At 48.4% G+C, this 20,103-nt stretch overlaps 1 protein-coding gene across 6 annotated transcripts in view; it reads right to left on the minus strand.

Moving 5' to 3' along the window:
- PTGR2 (prostaglandin reductase 2) overlaps positions 1–20,103 on the minus strand; it is a 1,213,270-nt gene that overhangs the window by 568,212 nt on the left and 624,955 nt on the right. For 5 of the 6 annotated variants that reach the window (XM_069638758.1, XM_069638762.1, XM_069638759.1 and 2 more), the window contains one exon: positions 5,018–5,227. The exons of the other annotated variant lie outside the window; for it this stretch is intronic. In XM_069638758.1, coding sequence (XP_069494859.1) covers positions 5,018–5,227 — 210 coding nt within the window. The remainder of the gene's footprint in view (positions 1–5,017; positions 5,228–20,103) is intronic. 6 annotated transcript variants of the gene reach the window in all.

Raw genomic sequence — 20,103 nt, forward strand, 5'->3', positions numbered from 1 at the left:
TGTAACTCATTCCACCGCAGAGATGACACTATTGGGTCAGGATGGGCATCGAGAGACTATTGTGTTTGATCTAATCAAAGCCCCACAGTTCCAAATAATACTGGGGATACCTTGGTTGGAAACACATAATCCTTGTATTGATTGGCGAGAAAAGAGAATAACCTTCCCGGATTGTGCACAAACCTGTTACCCAAAGAAAAATCTGAACGCAGGACTGGCCACAGTAACCACAGCAGTCGTGCAACTACCTCCAGAATACCAAGAATTCCAGGATGTCTTCCAAAAAGAACAGGCAAACACCTTACCACCTCACAGATCGTACAATTGTCAGATCGATCTCATACCCGGTGCACAACCCCCTTGTAGCAGGATCTACGCCCTTACGGAACCTGAGAACCTTCACCTACGACAATACTTAGACCAGTACCTTACTAATGGCTTCATTCGCCCATCCAAGTCCCCTGCATCTTCAGCTTTGTTCTTCGTGCCCAAAAAGGAAGGTGACCTCAGAACGTGCATAGACTACCGCGCATTGAACCAGATAACTGTTAAGAACCGATACCCATTGCCTCTGATCCCTGAACTACTAGACCAAGTGACGGACACTTGCATATACACTAAGTTAGATCTCCGGGGGGCATACCATCTGGTACGTGTAAAAGAGGGCGACAAATGGAAGACTGCTTTTCGCACTAAGTATGGGTTATTCGAATACCAGGTGATGCCTTCCGGGTTGTGCAATGCACCAGCAGCCTTCCAATACTTTATGAACGATGTCCTTCGTGAACTCATTGACGTTTGTGTTGTAGTATATATTGATGATATTCTAGTATACTCCTCTTCAGAATCTGACCATGTGAAGCACGTCCGAGCAGTCCTTAAGAAATTGCGCCAGCACAAACTATATGCAAAACTGGAAAAATGCGTTTTTCATGCCACAGAAGTTGAATTCCTTGGGTTTATCCTGACCCCAAGAGGAGTCCGAATGGACTCACGAAAGGTGGACGCAATCCTTAAGTGGCTATCACCAAGTTCAGTTAAAGGAGTACAAAGCATGCTCGGCTTTGCCAATTTCTACCGCAGATTCATCCCGGATTTTTCACATGTTGTACATCCCATCACAGCACTCTTGCGAAAAAATAAACGCTTTATGTGGACTGAAGAAGTTGAAAATGCCTTCCAAGAGCTGAAAGCGAAATTCACGTCTGCACCTGTATTAAAGCACCTGCGCCCTGAACTTCCATACATAGTGGAAACTGATGCATCCAGTCTAGCCATGGGAGCTGCCCTGTCTCAAAAGGACCCTGAAACTGGCCAGCTTCACCCAGTAGCATTTTGGTCCAGAAAGTTCTCGGCACCCGAGTTAAACTATGTGGTTACCGACAAGGAGTTATTAGCCATTAAATCCGCCTTCAAGGCTTGGCGGCACTATCTTCTCGGTGCCAGGCATACCATTACTGTGATCACCGATCACCGGAACTTACAGTATTTAAAGACAGCCAAGGCCCAATCGTCACGCCAACTCCGATGGGCATTGTTCTTTGCCGAGTTCGATTTCGTGATAACCTATCGACCAGGTTGTAAGAATGGGAAAGCAGACGCCTTATCCCAAATAGGGATGGGAGAGGCAGAAGTGAACCCAGAACCAGTACCTATAATTTCCAAACAAAGGATTCTTGGCATGACTACTCTACAGACACTAGAGGACATTCAGGTAAAGATCCAGCAACTCTTTGATCCGACAGCCCTGCAGGACTGGGTAAAGAAAGGCTCGGACTACTCTGTCACCAATGACCTGCCTTATTACCAAGGGCGGCTATTTCTGCCACACAAGGAACTACAAGAGCTAGTCATTTCCCGTTATCATGATACCCTAATGGAGGGGCACCGAGGTATTGCAAAAACTGAAGCTAAAATTAAGAGACAATTCTGGTGGCCCACCTGGCAAAAGGATATTAAATCATTTGTGATGTCTTGTGGCATTTGCGCCCAAAACAAGAGTCAGAAGAAAAAACCAGCTGGACTCTTATAACCTTTAGACATTCCGCCTACACCATGGCACACCTTATCGTTAGACTTTATTACTGATCTACCCCCATGCAATGGATTTAACACCATTCTAGTTATTGTGGATCTTTTTTCCAAGATGGCCCACTTTATTCCTTTAAAGGGATTACCTTCAGCTTCAATCCTGGCCAAGGAGTTCCTCGAAAACATTGTTTGCATACACGGATTTCCGTCCGTATTGGTCTCTGACCGGGGCAGTCAATTCATTTCACATTTTTGGAAAAAATGTTGTCAATTGGCGCAAATCGATGTGAGGTTATCGACCAGTCACCACCCCCAAACCGATGGTCAAACGGAGAGGACCAACCAGACTCTCGAACAATACCTGCGTTGTATGTTACATCAACTGCTGTAACGCGGAAACGCTACCTTATAGTTTGTTGCAACTGCAAGTGACAGCGGAGCCCGTGAGAAATCGTTAATTAATCACTTACCATATCCTGGTTCTCAACAGAATCAAACCACAGCCTCAGTGGAAGGGCAAGTGCCCGAAACACGTGTCAGGCTACTCTAGCTTTCATTAAAAATCACTTTACCATTTTGGCTTTAATTAAGTGTTGTTGCGCAGTGTGCTTGCAAAAACTTGATTTTTGTTTACTTACCTGGCGGTAGATTTGGCAAATCCCGCCCCCCCGTATCCACCTGCAGCACCTCTCACCACACCTAATCCAACAGGTCCTTGCGCTGAACCTCGTCTTTTCCCCTCTTGCCAACTTAGTTTTTTTATTCCAAGCAAGCCCAACAACCCCTGCTGGGGGCTATTTGGGTGCAGTCCTGGCGTCTATGGCGCCAGGCTCATATGGAGAGTCAGTCATGGCGCCATAGGCGCCAGGTTCATAGATCAAAACCTACCTGATGCAGACCATGCTGCAAACTTACCTGATGCAGACCATGCTGCAAGAGCTCCAAGCCAAAGGAGGCTTGGAAGGGACTACTTTACCTAGGGACTATTTTTTGCTCGGGTGGGGCTGGGGAGGAATACTTACCTGGGACTACTTTGGAGGCTATTTAAACCATGCCAGAAGAGCAGCACACACTTCGCGTTATTCTGCATCCAGTAGCGTAACGCTCACCGTGCCTGCAAGTCTGCATCCAGTCTTCTGTCACGCATGCCTCAAGTCTGGAGCTCCTAGAAAAAGGGAGAAAGAAGGAGAAAAGGTTAGAAAAAGAGCAATACCTTTGATCCTTACCTGAATTCCCAATCCACCGTGCTTTCAAGCTGGAAGAAAGAAGTTATTTTATGCGCGTCGCCTCGCCTGCTGCAGCGCCGCGCTGAACTCACCGGCCTTCGCAGCATCTTCACGTTCCACCGCATCCTTCTGCATGTTCCTGCCGCACTCCGGCACCTAAGGGGAAGGCAAGAACACCAAGGTGAGCCAAGGGAATAAACAGAGCCAATATTAGTTACTCCCCATAGACTTACCTGATTTTACCACCGGGGGTACTATTCCTCTTCACTGGTCGGTGCAGCTTCCACTGCATCCTCGCCGAACCCCTGCCCCTAAGGGGAAACAAAAGGACAGCAAGGTGAAACAAAGAGACAAACAAGGGGAAACCTCCTCACCACAATAGACTTATCTGATTTTACCGCCGGAGGCATTATTCCCAGAGACTTCATACTTTCTCTTAGCGCCTGAATAAGGGAGAAACAACAGGTTACATACTGACATTATTTTATCGAACTGTGTTGGATAATACAAATCCTTACCTGAATATTACCCGTTGCCACGAGGAACTCTTCGCTAGGGTCAAGCTGCAACCTGCAAGGAATTGGACAAGAGTGAAAGTCAGACATTTGAACTCTTACGAACTACATACTTACGGTGTCTTGCCGGAAATCTCAGAGTCAATATTGTTCTGGAACCCACCAATTCCTTCGAGCCAGTGAAGCAACTGGTTATCTACGCGATCCTGCGCTCAATGCAGGATGGAGAGCTCATCTTTCCAAACCATCAGGTGAGACTATAAGAAGGGACATCAAAGGTGATCAGTGGGGAGAACAGCGGGAGTGGGGGGGTTAACTCTCAACTCCACAGGTGGTTAATTCCCTTTCTCCATTTGCAGAAGAATATTCCTACGGGCCAAGCAAACGAAGCTAGGTGGGCCAGTCCGTCATCTCGGCACTACGCGTCACATTGGTGGAGACCGCAGCTGTCCAGTTCAGATCGACGCCCCTGTGGGAGCCAGGTGAGCGTAACACATTTTCCCAAACCATTTAAGTTAATAAAAGTCTTTAACCAAAACCATGACAACTTTGTGTCTAGCTTTCATTTCTGACATCTCACAAGGGGTTCACTATTTATTTGGCAGTTCTTGGAAGCAGCTAGATTTTACATACCTGTTGCTTAGGTTTATTGGCATTGTTGTGTGTTCCATTGGTCCTCTTATTTCAAGTTAAGCTTGCTACATACTCATAGTGTATAGACTGTGATGAGGGAGATGGGACGAGGAGTTAATACCCCGATTACTTACCGGTATATTCATTACTCCAAGTCCTCATCTTCCTGTCCCAGTCTCCCTCTCTCTCCTGAGACTTCTTTCTTGATCTAAGAACGGGCTTGGAACATACAAAATAGGAAGGGGGCAGACTGGGTGTATATAGCCTGCCCTCCAGTTGTGAAGCTGCACAGGAGAACATGAAAAATATTGTTTTCCCTTAAGCGTTTTAAACAAGGGCTTGTCTAGATCCGACACCCATCATAATGTATAGACTGGGACGAGGAAGATGAGGACTTGGAGTAATACAGATTAACGGTAAGTAATCGGGACATTTACAAGGGGGTCAACGCAGAACACTATTTAGTTATGGAGACCATTTTGTTTTGTAGATACTAGGGGATATAATTGTATAACAGTTTTAGCAAAGCAAGTACTTACAGCACATCACATCACAGTTTTGACAAGATATGGCAAAGCGTGCATCCAGAAAGCAGGAAGAAGAATCAGTCACCTGACTTATCACAATATTGCTGATGTCTCCGCCAACGTTGTCAAAGTAAACGTCCACTCCATTCGGACAGCACCTGCGCAGATCCTCTTCGACGTTTCCCTTTTTGTAATTCACAGCATCATCAAAACCTAGCTCCGTGACCAAGACAGAGCACTTCTCATCCGTTCCGGCGATGCCTACCACTCTGCTGCAGCCCTGTAGGCGGCCGATCTGTGAGGAAACATAGGCAGGTAAGGCTAAAACCACATGCATTAAACATCAGTCAACAGGGAACATCGTCCACCTTCGCGACCTCCACCACGGCCACTAACTTCGTCATCACCGTTGGATGAAGCAACTTAATCGAGCATAGTGCTTTTGGGTTTGCAAAGTAGCAGTATTTTGTGGATTTGTGTGATGTGTTAAACAAAATAAACTACATTTTATGTTTTAAAACTCAGCATCACTCAGCACTACTATGAACGTTCACTCTCGGTTTGTAAGAGCACCTTCTGCTCCGTTTGTTTCATTTTTCAATTCTGAAGTGTAAGGGCTTCTCCTCCTTTACTAAGTTGAGGAGTTTCCAGTTTTCGTTTTATAACTTTATTATATATTTTTCCTTTAAAGACAAATAAAGAAGGAGATACAACAAAAAATAGTCTTCTCGCTACAATTTTCAAGTAAAACCAACCTACAATGTCTACTGTGGGAAGTCAGAATCAGGAAACGGACACTGGGCCACATTCAGAGTCTGCCGGTCCAGAAACAACGGTGGCGGTAAACACCGGCACCATTACAGCATGGTGCCCTCCCCTTCCCCATTTCTGTGGAGTCCTATGGGACTCCACGGGAATGGGGAATTACAGAAGGCCGGCTTGGAATTACCAGATCACCGGTGCTGTAATGCCCCAGTAATTCCAGCAAGTCCGGAGCCGGTAATTCATTCCAGGTCCAGCGGCAACCTGCCGGTTTTTCCGGCACGGTTACCGCTTGAATTGGAATGAGGCCCACTGTCATTTTGCTTTAAGGGCTCTTTATGGATAAGTCTCTCAAAACCCTAATCTACCCCTAAAGTGCTAAGCCATACCCTAAAGAAAACAAGTCTAAAAGGGGGCTCGTCAGGATGTCCTACAAATAAAGTCTGTCGTCCAAGAAAGCTATTGTTGGCCGAGTTCTGGCCTTACCACTTTGAACAAAGGAAAATATCCAAACAAAAACACAGTAAGGTTTCTTCCCCAAACTGAGGAATGGTGACTGGCTTCTGACCCCACCATGATGTCTACTAATCACAGGCAGAAAGGGGCACCTTGCCAGTTCCAGTCGGTACAACAAAACTCTCTCCTTGTTCTCACCCTCTTCGGTTGTATTACAGTCTTTGATTAGTCTCTTCCTCATTAATATTCATCAGGCAGTTTTATCTCAGGCTCTGGTTTACTAAACAGCATGGGTTGCCTCCTCATTCGTTAGTCCACACCAGGTGTTTTGCCTGGATTCCCCACCCATGGGTCTTGTTTGAGTCTCTCCAATGATCGTTACCCTTTTCCTGAGTTTTGGGGTTTTCACCCCACCTTGGCCCTAGTTTCTCTTGCCCAATATTTGGGTCTGCTTGCTCTCAGCCCGTCCTGGTTTTTGGTTTCTCTTAGCCCACATTGGGGTTTTGTTGCTCTCACCCCACTCTGGGGTTTGGTTTTATGCATCCTGCTTGGGGTATTTATTTATACATTTGTGCAGCGCCCAAACCCAAAGGTATCACAGCGCTTGTACATAGTAGGAGGAGGAAAGACAGCAAAAAGTATAAACAAGTCCCACAGGATAATACTGTATCATGGGAGGAGGCAGAAGGAGCAATCCAGGAATCTGGGAAGGGACTCAGGTTAGTTGTATCTGTCAACCAGCCATGCTTTTGGCAGCTTTCTAAAGGCCAGTGGGAGGGTTCATTCTTAATGTTATCGTGGAGAGTTCCACAGAGTGGGAGCTGTGACACAAAAGCTGGATCCTCCTGCTGTTTTCCATTTGAACCTGGGGGATAGAGCATGTGGCTGGATGATGAGCGGGAATGGTTGCGTAGCAGATTTTGCCATAATGCAGGGGCTAAGGTATGAAGGGGTGCTTTTGTGTAGACATCAGTGCATTGCGCCACGTTGTAGAAATGTGGTTGGAGTGTTTAAGACCTGATGCTGCCCTTACAGCCTTGTTTTGTAGTAGTAGTAGCTTGAAGATGTTCCTAGCAAACGTGCCGTGAAGAGCACATTGCAATAATCTACTTTGCTGCAGATAAGTGTGCGGGCAAGGGTCAGGCAGTTTAGAGGATGAGAGGAATGTTCTGCTCAATACGATAAGTTTAGCCGTGTAGGCCGTCGCGGGTGCAAGAGTATTCACATGGCAGGACATATTGAGTTCAGAGTGAAAGTAGACACCCAGTGTTTTAAGGTGTTAGGAGACCTGGATGGAGATGCTGTCTATGGTGATTGAGGCGTAGGCCAGATCCATGGATCTCAGGCACAATGGGGAGCCAACAATTAGGAGTTCAGTCTTGTCGGCATTGAGACATAGATTATGCGACACCATCCAAATCTGGATGATACTGTATTTATGGTTGATAGATTTGATGTCATGGGTGTAATTTCCAGTAAGGTCGAGAATGATTTGCGTGTTGTCTGCAAAGTTGGTGTAGGGAATGTCAAGGACATCAAGGAGGTCAAATAAAGGTTTTGTGTAGGTGTTGTGTTAGGGCAGGGGAGATGGAGGAGCCTAGAGGGACACCAAACAGAACGGAAATAGGGTCAGCAATGTCATCTCCAATAAAGACTCTCGAAGTACGGTCGCCCAGAAAGGATTTGATCCAGGATACTGTCTCCTGGGAGTGAAAGTTGGAGGAAAGGTGATGGCAGAGGATGTTGTGGTCAATGAGGTCAAATGCTGCTGAGAGGTCAAGAAGGAGCAGCATGACAGCATTAACAAAGTCTCTACAGTTGTCAATGTGGATCTTGAGATCATGGAGGGCCGTTTCCGTGCTATGCTTTGGTCGGAATCCAGATTGTCTGGACCCTAGAAGTTGATGTGGTTCAAGGTGGGCTTGGATCTGGGTGTACGCAATGCAGTCAAAGATTTTTAGGAGGGTGGATAACGTGGTGATGGGACGGTAATTGGTAGAGAGGGAGGGGTCTAGGGAGGATTTCTTTATGAGGGGGGAGATACAGGCTTCTTTGAGGCAGGTGGGGACCATGTTGGATGCAAATGATGCATTGACGAAGCTGGCAATGGTAGGTGAGAGAGTGGCTGCACACACTTTAACAATGTGGGCTGGGCATGCATCGTCTTTGCAGTAAGACGGTTTGAGTTGTTGCATGGTTTTAAGGACTTCATCTGCGGTGACAGTAGAGAAGTAAAATTGGCGGTTGGGGTGAGGATGGGTAAGGGAGATGGCAACATGGGTGTCGCAACAAGGGAGTCTTTTACATGGAGCTGTAGTTTTTTAGTAGACATTTTGTCCCTAAATTTGTCAATTGTGTTTGTAAATGCTGACTGGATAGTAGAACACCATAATTTGTCTACTATAATCTGGGGAGCATTGGGGGTAGGGTTTGAGGATGGTGAACAGCTCTCTAGAACTCGAGCTGGCTTCTGCAATCCTTATGTTATAGGAGATAACTTTGGTGGCGATGAGTTTGTTAGTGAATGTTTTAGCTGCAGCCTTGAAAGCGTCTAGATTCAGCGCAGTGGGTGCTTTTCTCCAACTGTGTTCCTTTGCACGTTTGATGTGGCCGAGTGAGGTAAGCTCTTCTGTGAACCAGGTATTGGCATATTTACCCGGTTTAGAGGTTTTTCTGGGTCTGACCAGGGCATGTTGGTAGATGGTGAGCGAGAGGGCATGGAGGAGTAGCGTAGCGTGCTCTTGTAGGTTATTGGGAAGGGTTACCTGGTGGGAGAGATGTTTGAGTAGCGTGGGGGATAGCATTTCTTCTGTAAGTCTGCGAGTGCTGCGACTAAGGATGGGGGAGGGTGGCATCTCCGGATTGGTAACCGGGTTGGAATGGGATAGTTGAAATTCAATGAGGGAGTGGTCTGTCCAAGGCATTGGGCTGATAGCAGTAACAGAGACTGGCGTGTTGGTTGTGAGGAGCCAATCTAGGATGTGTCCCTTGGAGTGCATGGGAGAGTCGATAAGTTGGGAAAATGTACAGTCATCAGTGAGGTGGCTAGGTCTGAGGCCTTAGAGTCTGAGCTGTCGTTAAATCCTAGGTTCAAGTCTCCTGGCAGAATAAACGTAGAGCCTGGTTTGATGAGGGGTTGAGAAGGAGGGGGCTATCAAGCTTAGCAAATTCGGTTGGCAGTGATTTGTGGGTTAAGGAGAGGTTTGGAGAATAGCAATTCATATAATGGCTGAGGTGGGATGGGGATCTCTCTGACAGCCAGGGAGGATCTCACAATAAAGAAGACACTGCCTCCTGGTTTATCTGCATGATCTGTTCTAAGTAGCGAGTAGTCCGGAGGGATGGCCAGGGTGAGGGCTGGTCCTGCTGCACTGTGAAGACAAGATTATAATGGCAAGGAGGTCAAGCCCATGTTCGAGAATGATGTCATGAAGGAGAGAGGCATGAACACATAGTGATCGAGCATTAATTAGCGCGCAGTGGAGGATTGCACTTTTTTCATTTTTGTTTTTGTTCTTTTGAGAGGGTAAGAGGATTGAGAGGGGTATGGGGTGGAGGGAATCATGGGGGTATGGGAGGAGAGGTTGTGTGATTTGGCAGCCCCAGTGCTAGGGTAGAGACTGGTGGGCAGTTCCCGGCAGTGGTCCGGGATCGCAGTTTGGCTAATCTTGGTGTGCTTGGCAAGGGAGGTTCGTCCAGGTTAGATGGGCGATGGGTGGCTGGGCTATGAGCGGCAGAGAGGGTTACAGGGTAATGGAAAAGGGGAGTTGAGGCAAGAAAGGCGTGGCGGAGGACAGAAAGGGATAGAGACTGGAGGGCAGATCAGGGGCTGTGGTCCAGGCTCGTAGTTTGGTTGAACTTGGTGTGTCTTCGCAGACGAAGCTCATCGGGGTTAGATGGGCAGTGGGTGGCTGGGATATGAGCGACAAAGAGGGCCGCAGGATAGTGGAAGAGGAGAGTTGAGGCAGAAACAGGGAGAGGGGTAGTGGGTGCTTGTTAACTTCTGCTAGGATGATGGTAGGATGGTGAGCAATGGAGCTGAAGCAGGGAGATAAGAGCTTAATGGGCCTTGGGAGCGGTCGCTGGGCAACTGGGAGACTGGTGAGCTTGGCGAAGGAGAGGTCGCTGAGGCTGGAGTTAGTGGGTATTGCCTTGCCTGTGGCGTACTATTGTGCTTTCTTATATTGGGTGTTATGAGAAACCTGAAGGTGTCTCACCCGCTAGTCCCCGGGGATCTGTCATCCAGGTGGCCAGGACACGGCCATTACCTTTGGATCCAGTTTCTGGGGGTGGAGCAGTGGGGGAGGATCACCTGGATGAGGGGCCCTCGGGGAGTGGAAGTGGGACATCGGAGGGTGAGACACGGTATCTCCTTCCCAATAACACCTTTCCCCCATCCTATCAGGTAGGATACCTAGGAATTCAAACCCCCACCCCACCTTTCCGACACAAACTCTTTCTCACGGACAGTTCACTGTGAGCGACAACAGACTAACACCAGAGTCGTATACCTGACATTTCCCAACACCATGGACAGGCAAGGTCAGGCAATAACAGATTATTACACACACCTGACTTCCATCATACTTCCCCACACAGATAAAAAGCGGAGCACGAAAGCACACTCTGAGCGAGGCAACCCACACGAGGAAACTGCAATTCCAAAATGGCAGTTTAATACATGGGAAGGACAGTGAGATCAGAGAGAGTCGCAAGGAAGGAGGTACCTGTGACCTATAAAGACTGTTACTTTCGTGAGCCTTAGAAAGTAATAAACTGAAGACCAGGAATTAAGGCTTATCAAACCTGCACAGTGTGGCAGAGGTACCCGGGGCTCTCCTGCATCGATAACCAGGGTGGGGAGGAGCGATTGCCGCTGTGGTACTGTCCTTGGTTCCTACAACAAAGCAGCGTCAGAAAAGACGGCATAGCTGGTGAGTCAAAGAGACTGATAGCAAACCAACTTTGTGTTTTGAACCAAGGTTGCAAGCAGCAAAATTGTACAAAGAGAACAGTGTGTAAAGCATTTTCAAAGAGCGACACAGAGATAATTTGAACTTTGCAAATGAACTTTGGGAGTCCCAGAAAAGATACCATACACAGAGTGGTCCGGCGGCACGTGGGTGCTCATTCGAAAGCCTTGGTTAGGTATCCAACTGATGCTGAATGTGAGTAAAAGGAATAATGAAATCGAAGTGGTTATGCAACGAGTCAAGATAAACCCTGTGCACATTCGAAAGTCTTCGATAGTTTAAAGTGCATTACAATTGGCCCGAGCCCAGCTGAGGAAGACTAATTAAGTGTGCAAAAGGCACCTGAACCCGGCTGAGGGCGATCCATGGTGAACCGTGAGTCACCCGAGAAGGGATTATCTGAACTTAGTTTGGAAGTGATCTGAGCCCATAAGAGGGGGATCCAACGTTGAACTTTTGCTTTGAAACTTTTGTTGTGAAAAGGGATCGGACCCGGCTGAGGGGGATCCAGGGTGAATTTATTTCTTACATGTTTTTATTGGCATTTATATAGTTACATTTGTGCATTTCAGTTTCCATTTCGCATGCCTACATTTAGGTTAACAACAACAAATAACCATTAACAAACAACCCCTTACACGTGCTGTGTGTTACTTATAACCTCAGTTGGGGCAAACACTTCGTTGTTTGGGGCTCAGTCTGTTCGCTCCTCATGTCACCAGTTGGGCAATGTCATTTAGGTCCCTGGGGGTGACTAGGCCGGGCACACTGCAGGTGTTTCCTGTTTTAGTTGGTGCACTCATGGGGTTTTGTCATCAGACGGGTGAAACATGTCCCAGAGCAACGCTTTCCATGCTGCAGATTTATCAGTACCACCAGGGTCCGATCTGTTCGCTCCCACCACCCATACCTTGGTCTCCGCCTCTGGCGACCGTTCGAATTCCTTGCACCATTTTCCATATTGTGGCCCGCAGCAGTTTTCCAGGACATGGCGATGGTTCTCTTGGCTAATATGCGTGCCAGGTCCATAAACCTGGTCACATGTTTATGTTTGCTGATTCTGGGATAGGCACCAAGTAGGCATTCTTTCAGTGACCATTCATACCTCATTACCTCAGCCTTCCTGCAAGCTTGTTCTATGCGTGCCCAGAAACTTCGTACCCGCACGCACCCCCAGAACATGTGTAGCAGGTCAGCATTCTCGCCTTTGCACCACAGGCATTGTGAACTTGCTTCTTTGTTAAACATGGCTATTCTGTGCAGGGTCATGTATGTGCGGTACAGCACATTCAGTTGTATCAGTTTGAAGCGCTGGTTCCTCAATACAGCCTTAGGAAAGCTCAGTATTCTCTCCCTTTCTTGCTCTGTCATGTGTGCATCTAGGTCTTTCTCCCATAGTTCTTTCAGCGCTGTGCCCTTGGGGTTGGGTGTGTCTATCAGCATGCTGTACAGCTGAGAAGTCGGCCTCCAGCCGTCATTCAAATTGTACATCAGGTTCAGCAGTGGACTCGCCTGTGGTTCCTCTGGCCAGCCCTCCCACCTTTCTTTGGCCTTTGCCCGGACTCTGCGGTACCAGAGAAATTGCCCGCTCGGCAGCTTCTCTCTTTCTTGCATTGAGTCGAATTCCCTGAAGACCCCGTCTTCATATACATCTCCCCATGTGCATATCCCTTTCCCTTCCCATTTTCTTACCACTGCCAAGTTTGCATGTATCTGCTGCTATCGGCACTTCCGGTGAGTAGGGGTTTGTTATTTTCAGTAAGGTTTGCGCTCTCCTCCATACCTTCCTACCCAGTGTTACCATCAGTGGGGTGTGTTCCGGGACCCCTGTGTTACCCACAGTATTTCTTTTAGTTTGATGGGAGCCACTAGGTGCTGTAGTAAGTGTGTTTCCGAGGTAGTTTCGTCTGCCAGCCATTTAATTGCGTGACTGAGCTGGGCTGCTAGGTAGTACTTCTCGAGGTTTGGTCATTTCACCCCGCCCTTGTCGTATGGTAGATATAAAATTGATAGTGGGAGTCTGTGGCGACTGACACCCCACATGAATTCTCGGAGCAGCACTTCCAAGGAGCAGAAAAAGGACGCCCCGACATAGTAGTGCACGTTGTTGAAGAAGTAAAAGAACCTTGGCAGAATAATCCTTTTGGTGATGGATACCCTACCTAACAGTGATAGTGGCAGCTTCGACCAGAACTTCATGGACTTCGTCAAGCCCTGCACCACCTTTCCCGTGTTGTGTTTGTGCATTTGCGTAGTTGTCGAGAATGTCCAGGATCACCGGTACATTCAGGTGCGGATCTCTCACGTACATCAGCACGTCATCCGCATATAGTGACAGCAGGTGTCATGTTCCCCCAACCCAGATACCAGCGTCGAGGTGTTGCTTCCTGAGGTATATTGCTATGGGTTCCAGGTCCAGCACATACAGCATTGGGGATAATGGGCATCGCTGTCTCGTCCCTCTCTTTATGTCCCAGATTGCTGACACTATCCTCCCTGTTTTAACCCTGGCCTTTGGGTTTGTGTATAATACTCGCACCCATCGGATGAATCCATCCCCAAATCCAAATTCCCTTAGTGTTGCCACCAGCCATTCCCAGTATATTGAGTCGAACGCCTTTGTGGCGTCCAGGGAGAGAATGGCATATTGCTCTTGGGATGCCACTGTTTGTTTGAGTATGTGTTGTAGCCTGCGCAAGTTCAACGCTGTGCTGCGTCCTGGTATAAAGCCGTTTTGGTCTCTATGTATTAAGCCCCACATTATCTTGTTCAGGCACCTGGCAAGTATGGTGGTTAGAATCTTAACATCATAGTTCAGCATCGCTAGCGGGCGGTATGAATCACAGTCCTCCATTGGTTTCCCGGGTTTAGGTGTCGGGATGACTAGGGTTTCTCTCATGGTTTCCGGCAGTTCCCCTTTGGTGTATGCCTCCTGGAAAACCTCAAGCAACACCGGTGTCAAGGTTGCTTCATATGTTTTATATAATTCTGGGGGGAGTCCATCGATTCCCGGTGTTTTACTAGAGGCAAGTGACCGTACTGGGTCTGTAACATCATCCCCTGTTATTTCGGCGTCTCAGGATTCCTGTTGTGATGGGACTATTTTGGGAAGGCCTATTTCGTCCAGCGTGTTTAATATGTCAATTTGTGGCACCTGCTGTTCATGACTGTAGAGGTGGGAGTAGAAATCTCGAAAAATGTCGTTGATTTCCTGTTGTGTTTTGCGTGTTGTGCCTGCTGTATTTTTGATCTCCGTGGTTTGAGATCGTGGGTGTTCTCTCCTGCATAGCCACGCTAACAGTCTTCCTGGCTTATCGCCCTCGGCATGTGCTTTTGCGGTTTTCACTCAGTAATCGAACTTGGAAAGCCTCCCCCATGCCTCTTGGCAGTCTCCTCGCAGTCGTGCTAGTTCCACCTCCTCCTCCCTTGTTCCCCTTGTGTCTGACTCTTTGTGTTTATCTCCTCCTCCAGTTTCTCCAGTTCAGCCCGCAGCGTTTCCCGTATGCCCCCCCTCACCACTACTTTCATTGCCTCCCCGACTGTGCTGCATCTTTCAACGCTACCCATGTTCTTTTCCACATATTCCTCTATTTTATCTCGCAGCTGCTCTGTGAAGGCCGGATCTGTTAGGGCGTCTGGTGCCATACGCCACATCGGTATGGGTGGTCTAGGCCCCCGCATTTTCCAGTTCATCAGTAGTGGTGAGTGGTCTGATATTGACCTGCCTAAGTACTGTGCCGATTCTATTTGTGTTTGGTAACCCCTGGCCACAAATAAGTAGTCAATTCTCGTGTGCCGGGAGTGTGGCGATGAGAAGTATGAGTAACCTTTATCTCTGGGATGTAGCTCCCTCCACACATCTACTAGGTCCAGGGCTTCTACCAGTGTGTTTAGTGCCCCTGTTGCAGCGTCATTTTTGGTTGCTGTCGGTCTAGACCTATCCAGCTCCCAGTCCCTAACACAATTGAGGTCCCCTCCTGTTAGGCAGAAACCTGTGCAGTTCCCTTAGGGACCACTGCAAAAGATTTAAGACTACAGGTGTTGGCAGTAAACCCACTTGGTAGCAGTCTGTACCACCCAGATTTACCTGGTAGCTGTGGCTGAGCAGTCAGACTTCCCTCAAGAAGAGTTAGGCAGTATGCAAAGTATACACAATAGGCACTCAGATACAATAATACAAGCAAACACTGACCAGAGCTTTGGTATCAAAGTATATGATTATTTATTTAAAAACACACAGTTTGAAACACTCCAGCACTCTTATTGTAAAATATTCTAAACACAGTTACTATTGTATATATACACCGCTTTTTCCTTATCAGATAAGTCACCGTAAAACACCACTTATTTTCATACAGAGGTGAGCGCTTAACTAGATGGCACTCCAATAAGTTTGTGAGAAAGGGAGGGAAAAAGACAGAATATGGAAAGGTAAACGACTCTAAGATTCAGGAACACTATAAGCAAGGCAGAAGAGCAAAAGTCACTGGTGAGCCAAAGTCCAAAGGCTGGGCCCACTCTTAGAGAGAGCAGAGCACAAATGCGCCCAAGATCACACAGTTACACTAGGCTTAGAAAGTCTTGCAGAGGGTTCAAAAAGAGTTTAGAGAGGCTTAGGAAAGTTTAGCCAGGGTGTCCCAGGCTAACCCAGGTTCGAAAGCCGGGGGCTAAATCTACCCCGTACAGTCGGTAGCAAGGGAAGCCAGGCGGGACACAGTACCTTAAGTGGGAAGGATCCTCCAGCGGTGGCAGTTGTTCCTGGTAGTGGGTGCAAGTTGCGTCGTCGTCCAGGGGAATAGAAGATCTCGACTTAGAGGAAAGATGAAGGTCGTTGCACTACCAGGGCAGAAACCAGCCGCGGAGTTTTCCGGTTAAAGGTGGTACCTTTGTTTCACGGTCGTGGTAAAACGTGGTATCCCGGTTGCCGGGGTGCTTGGCACGGGCAAGGCGGCCACGAGGTACGTCGGGATAGCGAAAAGACGGTGAAACTGGTTATCCCCACCAGTCAAAGGAAGAAGACTCTCCGGTGGGAGATCTTCTCTGTCGTTGGGAAAAGTGGTGAGGCAGTCCAGCAGGGCTCCACCGGTGTCGTGGCAGGTCGGCTCAGCTTCTCCCTTGTCGGATTCTTAGGTCCTGTGGCGACTTCTGAAGTTCCAGTCCCCAAAGCCCTGCTTTTATGCAGCAAACCCCCATTCACTCAGCCTAGCTGTCACTCAAACATGCTAAGTGGTGAGCCGGCTGGCTCACCACTTGGGCCAAACAGGATGGAGTGCGACTTGAGTTGCCTAGGCAACTCAGTCCAGGGTGCCTAAATTCCCCTCCACCCCTCCTAAGTACCCCAGACAGAGTGGCACCACTTTGGAGGGCTTCTGTGGAGAAGCCCGCCAAAAAGTGGAACAAAGGGCTCGACTTGGGTTGGGGTCACAGAAGAGAACACAAACGGCATTTTAGAATCAAGTTTTGGCAAAAAATACCAACCGGAGAATTAATATTAATTAAATAAACCGGCGGTATGTTTGAGGCTACTGTAAATAATTGAATAAAGGTAGTAGCCTAAAACAATGGGAAATCCCATAGGAAAATATTCGCGGTTGAATATAAAGAGTAGTATCCACTGCCAACAGCCAAAACTCGATCAGGGGGGACGGAGACGTGCCCCCTCGACTAACAGATCCTGGGGCAATCGAATTGCCCCAGCCAGTACGTCCACAATATGATGGTTTGTACTGCTTCTGTTCAGAATTAAAGACTAGTAAAGTCAATGGTGACTTTACATGCCCTGGGAGACAGTAGTCAGTCCCAGGGTATGGAGTCTATACTGGGAAGTCACTATGACACCCCTGTGTCACTGCACTGAGGGTGCTGTGTAACACATATCACAAAAACACATGAAGCCCTATGGGGTAAAAGACCCCATAGCCCATTAAACACATCTAGATCCAAAGAAACACACTCAAATCATGTCCAAGAGTGAGGGTAAAAGAGTCTCACTCTTGGCAGGAGAAAAAAATAAACCCCAAAAATCCAGCAAAGCTGCTGGGGGACTCACTAGGTTAGGAAATTCAGCCTAAACAGAGAATTCTCCCTAACACCTCCCCATATGAAAAAACTCTCTCGGCATTGGGCTAGTTTGGCCCCCAGTGTATCTACGTGTTTCGGGATCCCATGGTTGGGGAAGTATGAGTTTATTATGCAGACCTCCACCAGCTCAATGCATCCTTTTACTATTATGTACCGGCCCTCGGGATCTGCCTCCCAGCTCAGTAGTTTGAATAGAGTTGCTGGACTTATCCAGATGAGCACCCCCCTGGCATATTTTGAGTAGGGGGCCCCATAGCATTGCCCATCCCAGTGTTCCGTTACCGCAGCCATAGTTTTCTTGGTCAGGTGTGTCTCTTGTAAAAACGCAAGGGCCACCGTTTTCCTGTTGATAAAGGATTTCACCCAGTTCCTGCGCATGTAAGTTCCCAGGCCTCGGACATTCCATGTCAGCACTTTAATTTAGTTGGCCATGTCAGTGTGTGGATCCCCCCCAGCCCTCTCGCCCCCCCCCCCTGGTCTCAAATTACATTTTCAGGTTTTTCTGATTGTGTCGCTCCCCAGGTAGCACCGCGCCAGTTCCGTTGTGTTAGTCCCCATTCACACTTTTCTTGGCTCATACCTCGCTCCGTGTAGGGTCCAAACCATAACAAACTCCAAACCAAAGAGAACTAGAAAACTGCACTCAGCTGCCACTTTACAACCGTGGCGCTCGAGCGCCCCGCCCCATCTGGGCTTCCGCGTGCGGGCTGTGGTGCGCCAGCAACTGGCCGACGCTTACCAGTTTGTGGGGTGTGTCTGTTCGAGGTGCTTACCTCGCTCCTGCCGTATTGCAAAAAAACAAAGTGTGTTACTGTTTCTTGTCGCTCATCAGCATTCCATCCGTCAATGTACCTTGTCCCTCCCCCCTTCTCATTTCTCCTTTTGGGCAGCAGTACCTCATTTCTTCACCTCTTTTCTGTCGTCCAAGTTGTTGTGTTCCAACCACATTGTAGCCGCCGCTGGTGTTTGCAGAAAAACAGCCCGTCCCTTGTAGAGTACTTTTAGTCTAGACGGGTACATCAGCATGTATATGAGGCTCAATTTCCTGAGCTTCGCTTTAACTGGTACAAATGAGTTCCTTGCCCTCTGCACTGCCGGTGTGTAGTCCGGGTATATGGCTATGCTAGCGTTGTCTCAGCGGGTCTCCCCACTTACTCTTGAGAATTTCAGTATTGTTTCTCTGTCGCGGAAGTTCAGTACTTTTGCTATCATGGGGCGAAGGTGAAAGCCCGGTGGTGGTTTCTTCTGTAGGGATCTGTGGGCCCTCTCTATTACACACCCGTGTGACAAAACACCTGCCCCTATTTCTTGTGATATTGGATTTTCAACAAAATCTGTTGGGTTGGATCCTTCCATCCCCTCCGGGACACCCAGCGTATGTTGTTGCACAGTGCGCATCCTTCCGTGTCTTCCGCCCGGGCCTCCAGCGTCGCATTTCTCCTCTCCAGCTTCGTGAGTCGTTTCTCCAGTTCTTTGGTGGTTTCCGTCGTCTCTCTTAACTCTGTCTCAGCCGTCGTGACTCTCTCTGTGAGGTTACGAACGTCTTGCCTCATCAATTGCATATCCGATCTGACCTCCTCAATTTTCGTGTCAATAAAGGATCTTAGGGCTGCAATTGCTTCAAGCACTTGACCATCTTTAGTGGCGATCTCCTTTTCTGAAGGCCCTGGTTGTGCCTCCGAGGAGGTTTGTGGTTGCCCTTTCTGCTTGGCTGCATTGAAGGAGTCCATGATCGATGATTCCTTCTTGCTCTTGGTAGAGAGCATTTCTCTAGTAATGCCTGACTGTGCTTTGCGCGTGGACCGTTTGACGTGTGCGCTACTAATTGCGTGCCGTTAGTCCCTCTCGTGGGGGAGTCCCTCAGATCAGTTTGGCAGCTTGCACTCGGCTTCTTGTTTGCACACTTGTGTGTTCACTGTTCTGGGCACCAACAGCTGTTTGTGGAGGTTCGGTTCTGTTGTGTGGTGTCTCCGCCTTCCTCTGATGATGCCGTTTGTGTGTGCCCCCGCTCAGTGGTTTCGTTGTGTTGTGGGTATCTCGTTACAGTGGGTTGCGGTTCTTTTTCACTTCAAGCAAAGCAGGGTCTCTTTTGCATCCCACTCTCCCTCTTTGGAGTGCACCCTCAAGGTAGTGCCCATATTGCAGTGTGCGTTTACTGCTGTGTTTGTACCATGCCTCTGCTGATCCACTCACTTGTCTTGCTGTCTCAACTGTGCCGCTGCTTGCCTTAGTTTCTCTTCGGCCTGGTCACTTAAGTGCATTCAAGTCCGCCACTGGGCTGCTGGGTCAGGCTCAATGCCGTTTACTAACTCTCTTGGAAGCAAGGTTGCTCTATGTTGAGGGGTGTGTTGCACAGTGCTTAATGCTGGCAGGCTGTTTCCCCCATCTGGGCAAGGTTGTTCTCCTCGTGTCTTCCAATCCATGCTCCGTGCCTTGGATGCAGTCTTCACATCCTTGCTAATGCTGTGCTTCCCCTCCTCTCATCTCCGCGCTGTATGCATTGTGGTGATGGTACTTGTGGTTTTGTGTCCAGCATTGTTCTGTAGCCTCAGTGTTTCCTTCGGGAGCTGTAGCCGCATTTGCCTTGTCCTGCCCCACTTGTTTGGTCGCGCTTTTACCATGCACTGAACAGTGCCAGTGCTCCTTTTGGTGGGCAGCGCTACTCTGCCCTACCGCTGCTGCCTCTCTTAGTGTGTTCGTTGGCAGGAGAAGGGTGGCTGTGGCCAGGCGGCCCAGCCCCTGCGTAAATGCGACCCCTCCGCAGTGTGGTCCTCTGTTACTTTTCTTCTTCCTCCCCCCAACCGGTACAAACTGTGTCCCTGGTCCGGTTCACAGCTTCCTGGTGCAATCCACTGCCTGGCGTTCCTTTTCTTGGAGCGCCTCTGTGTTGTGTCGGGCT

This window comes from Ambystoma mexicanum, chromosome 14 (assembly GCF_040938575.1).
Source record: "Ambystoma mexicanum isolate Mex_15411 chromosome 14, UKY_AmexF1_1, whole genome shotgun sequence".
In the NCBI taxonomy this organism is placed as follows: Eukaryota; Metazoa; Chordata; class Amphibia; order Caudata; family Ambystomatidae; genus Ambystoma; species Ambystoma mexicanum.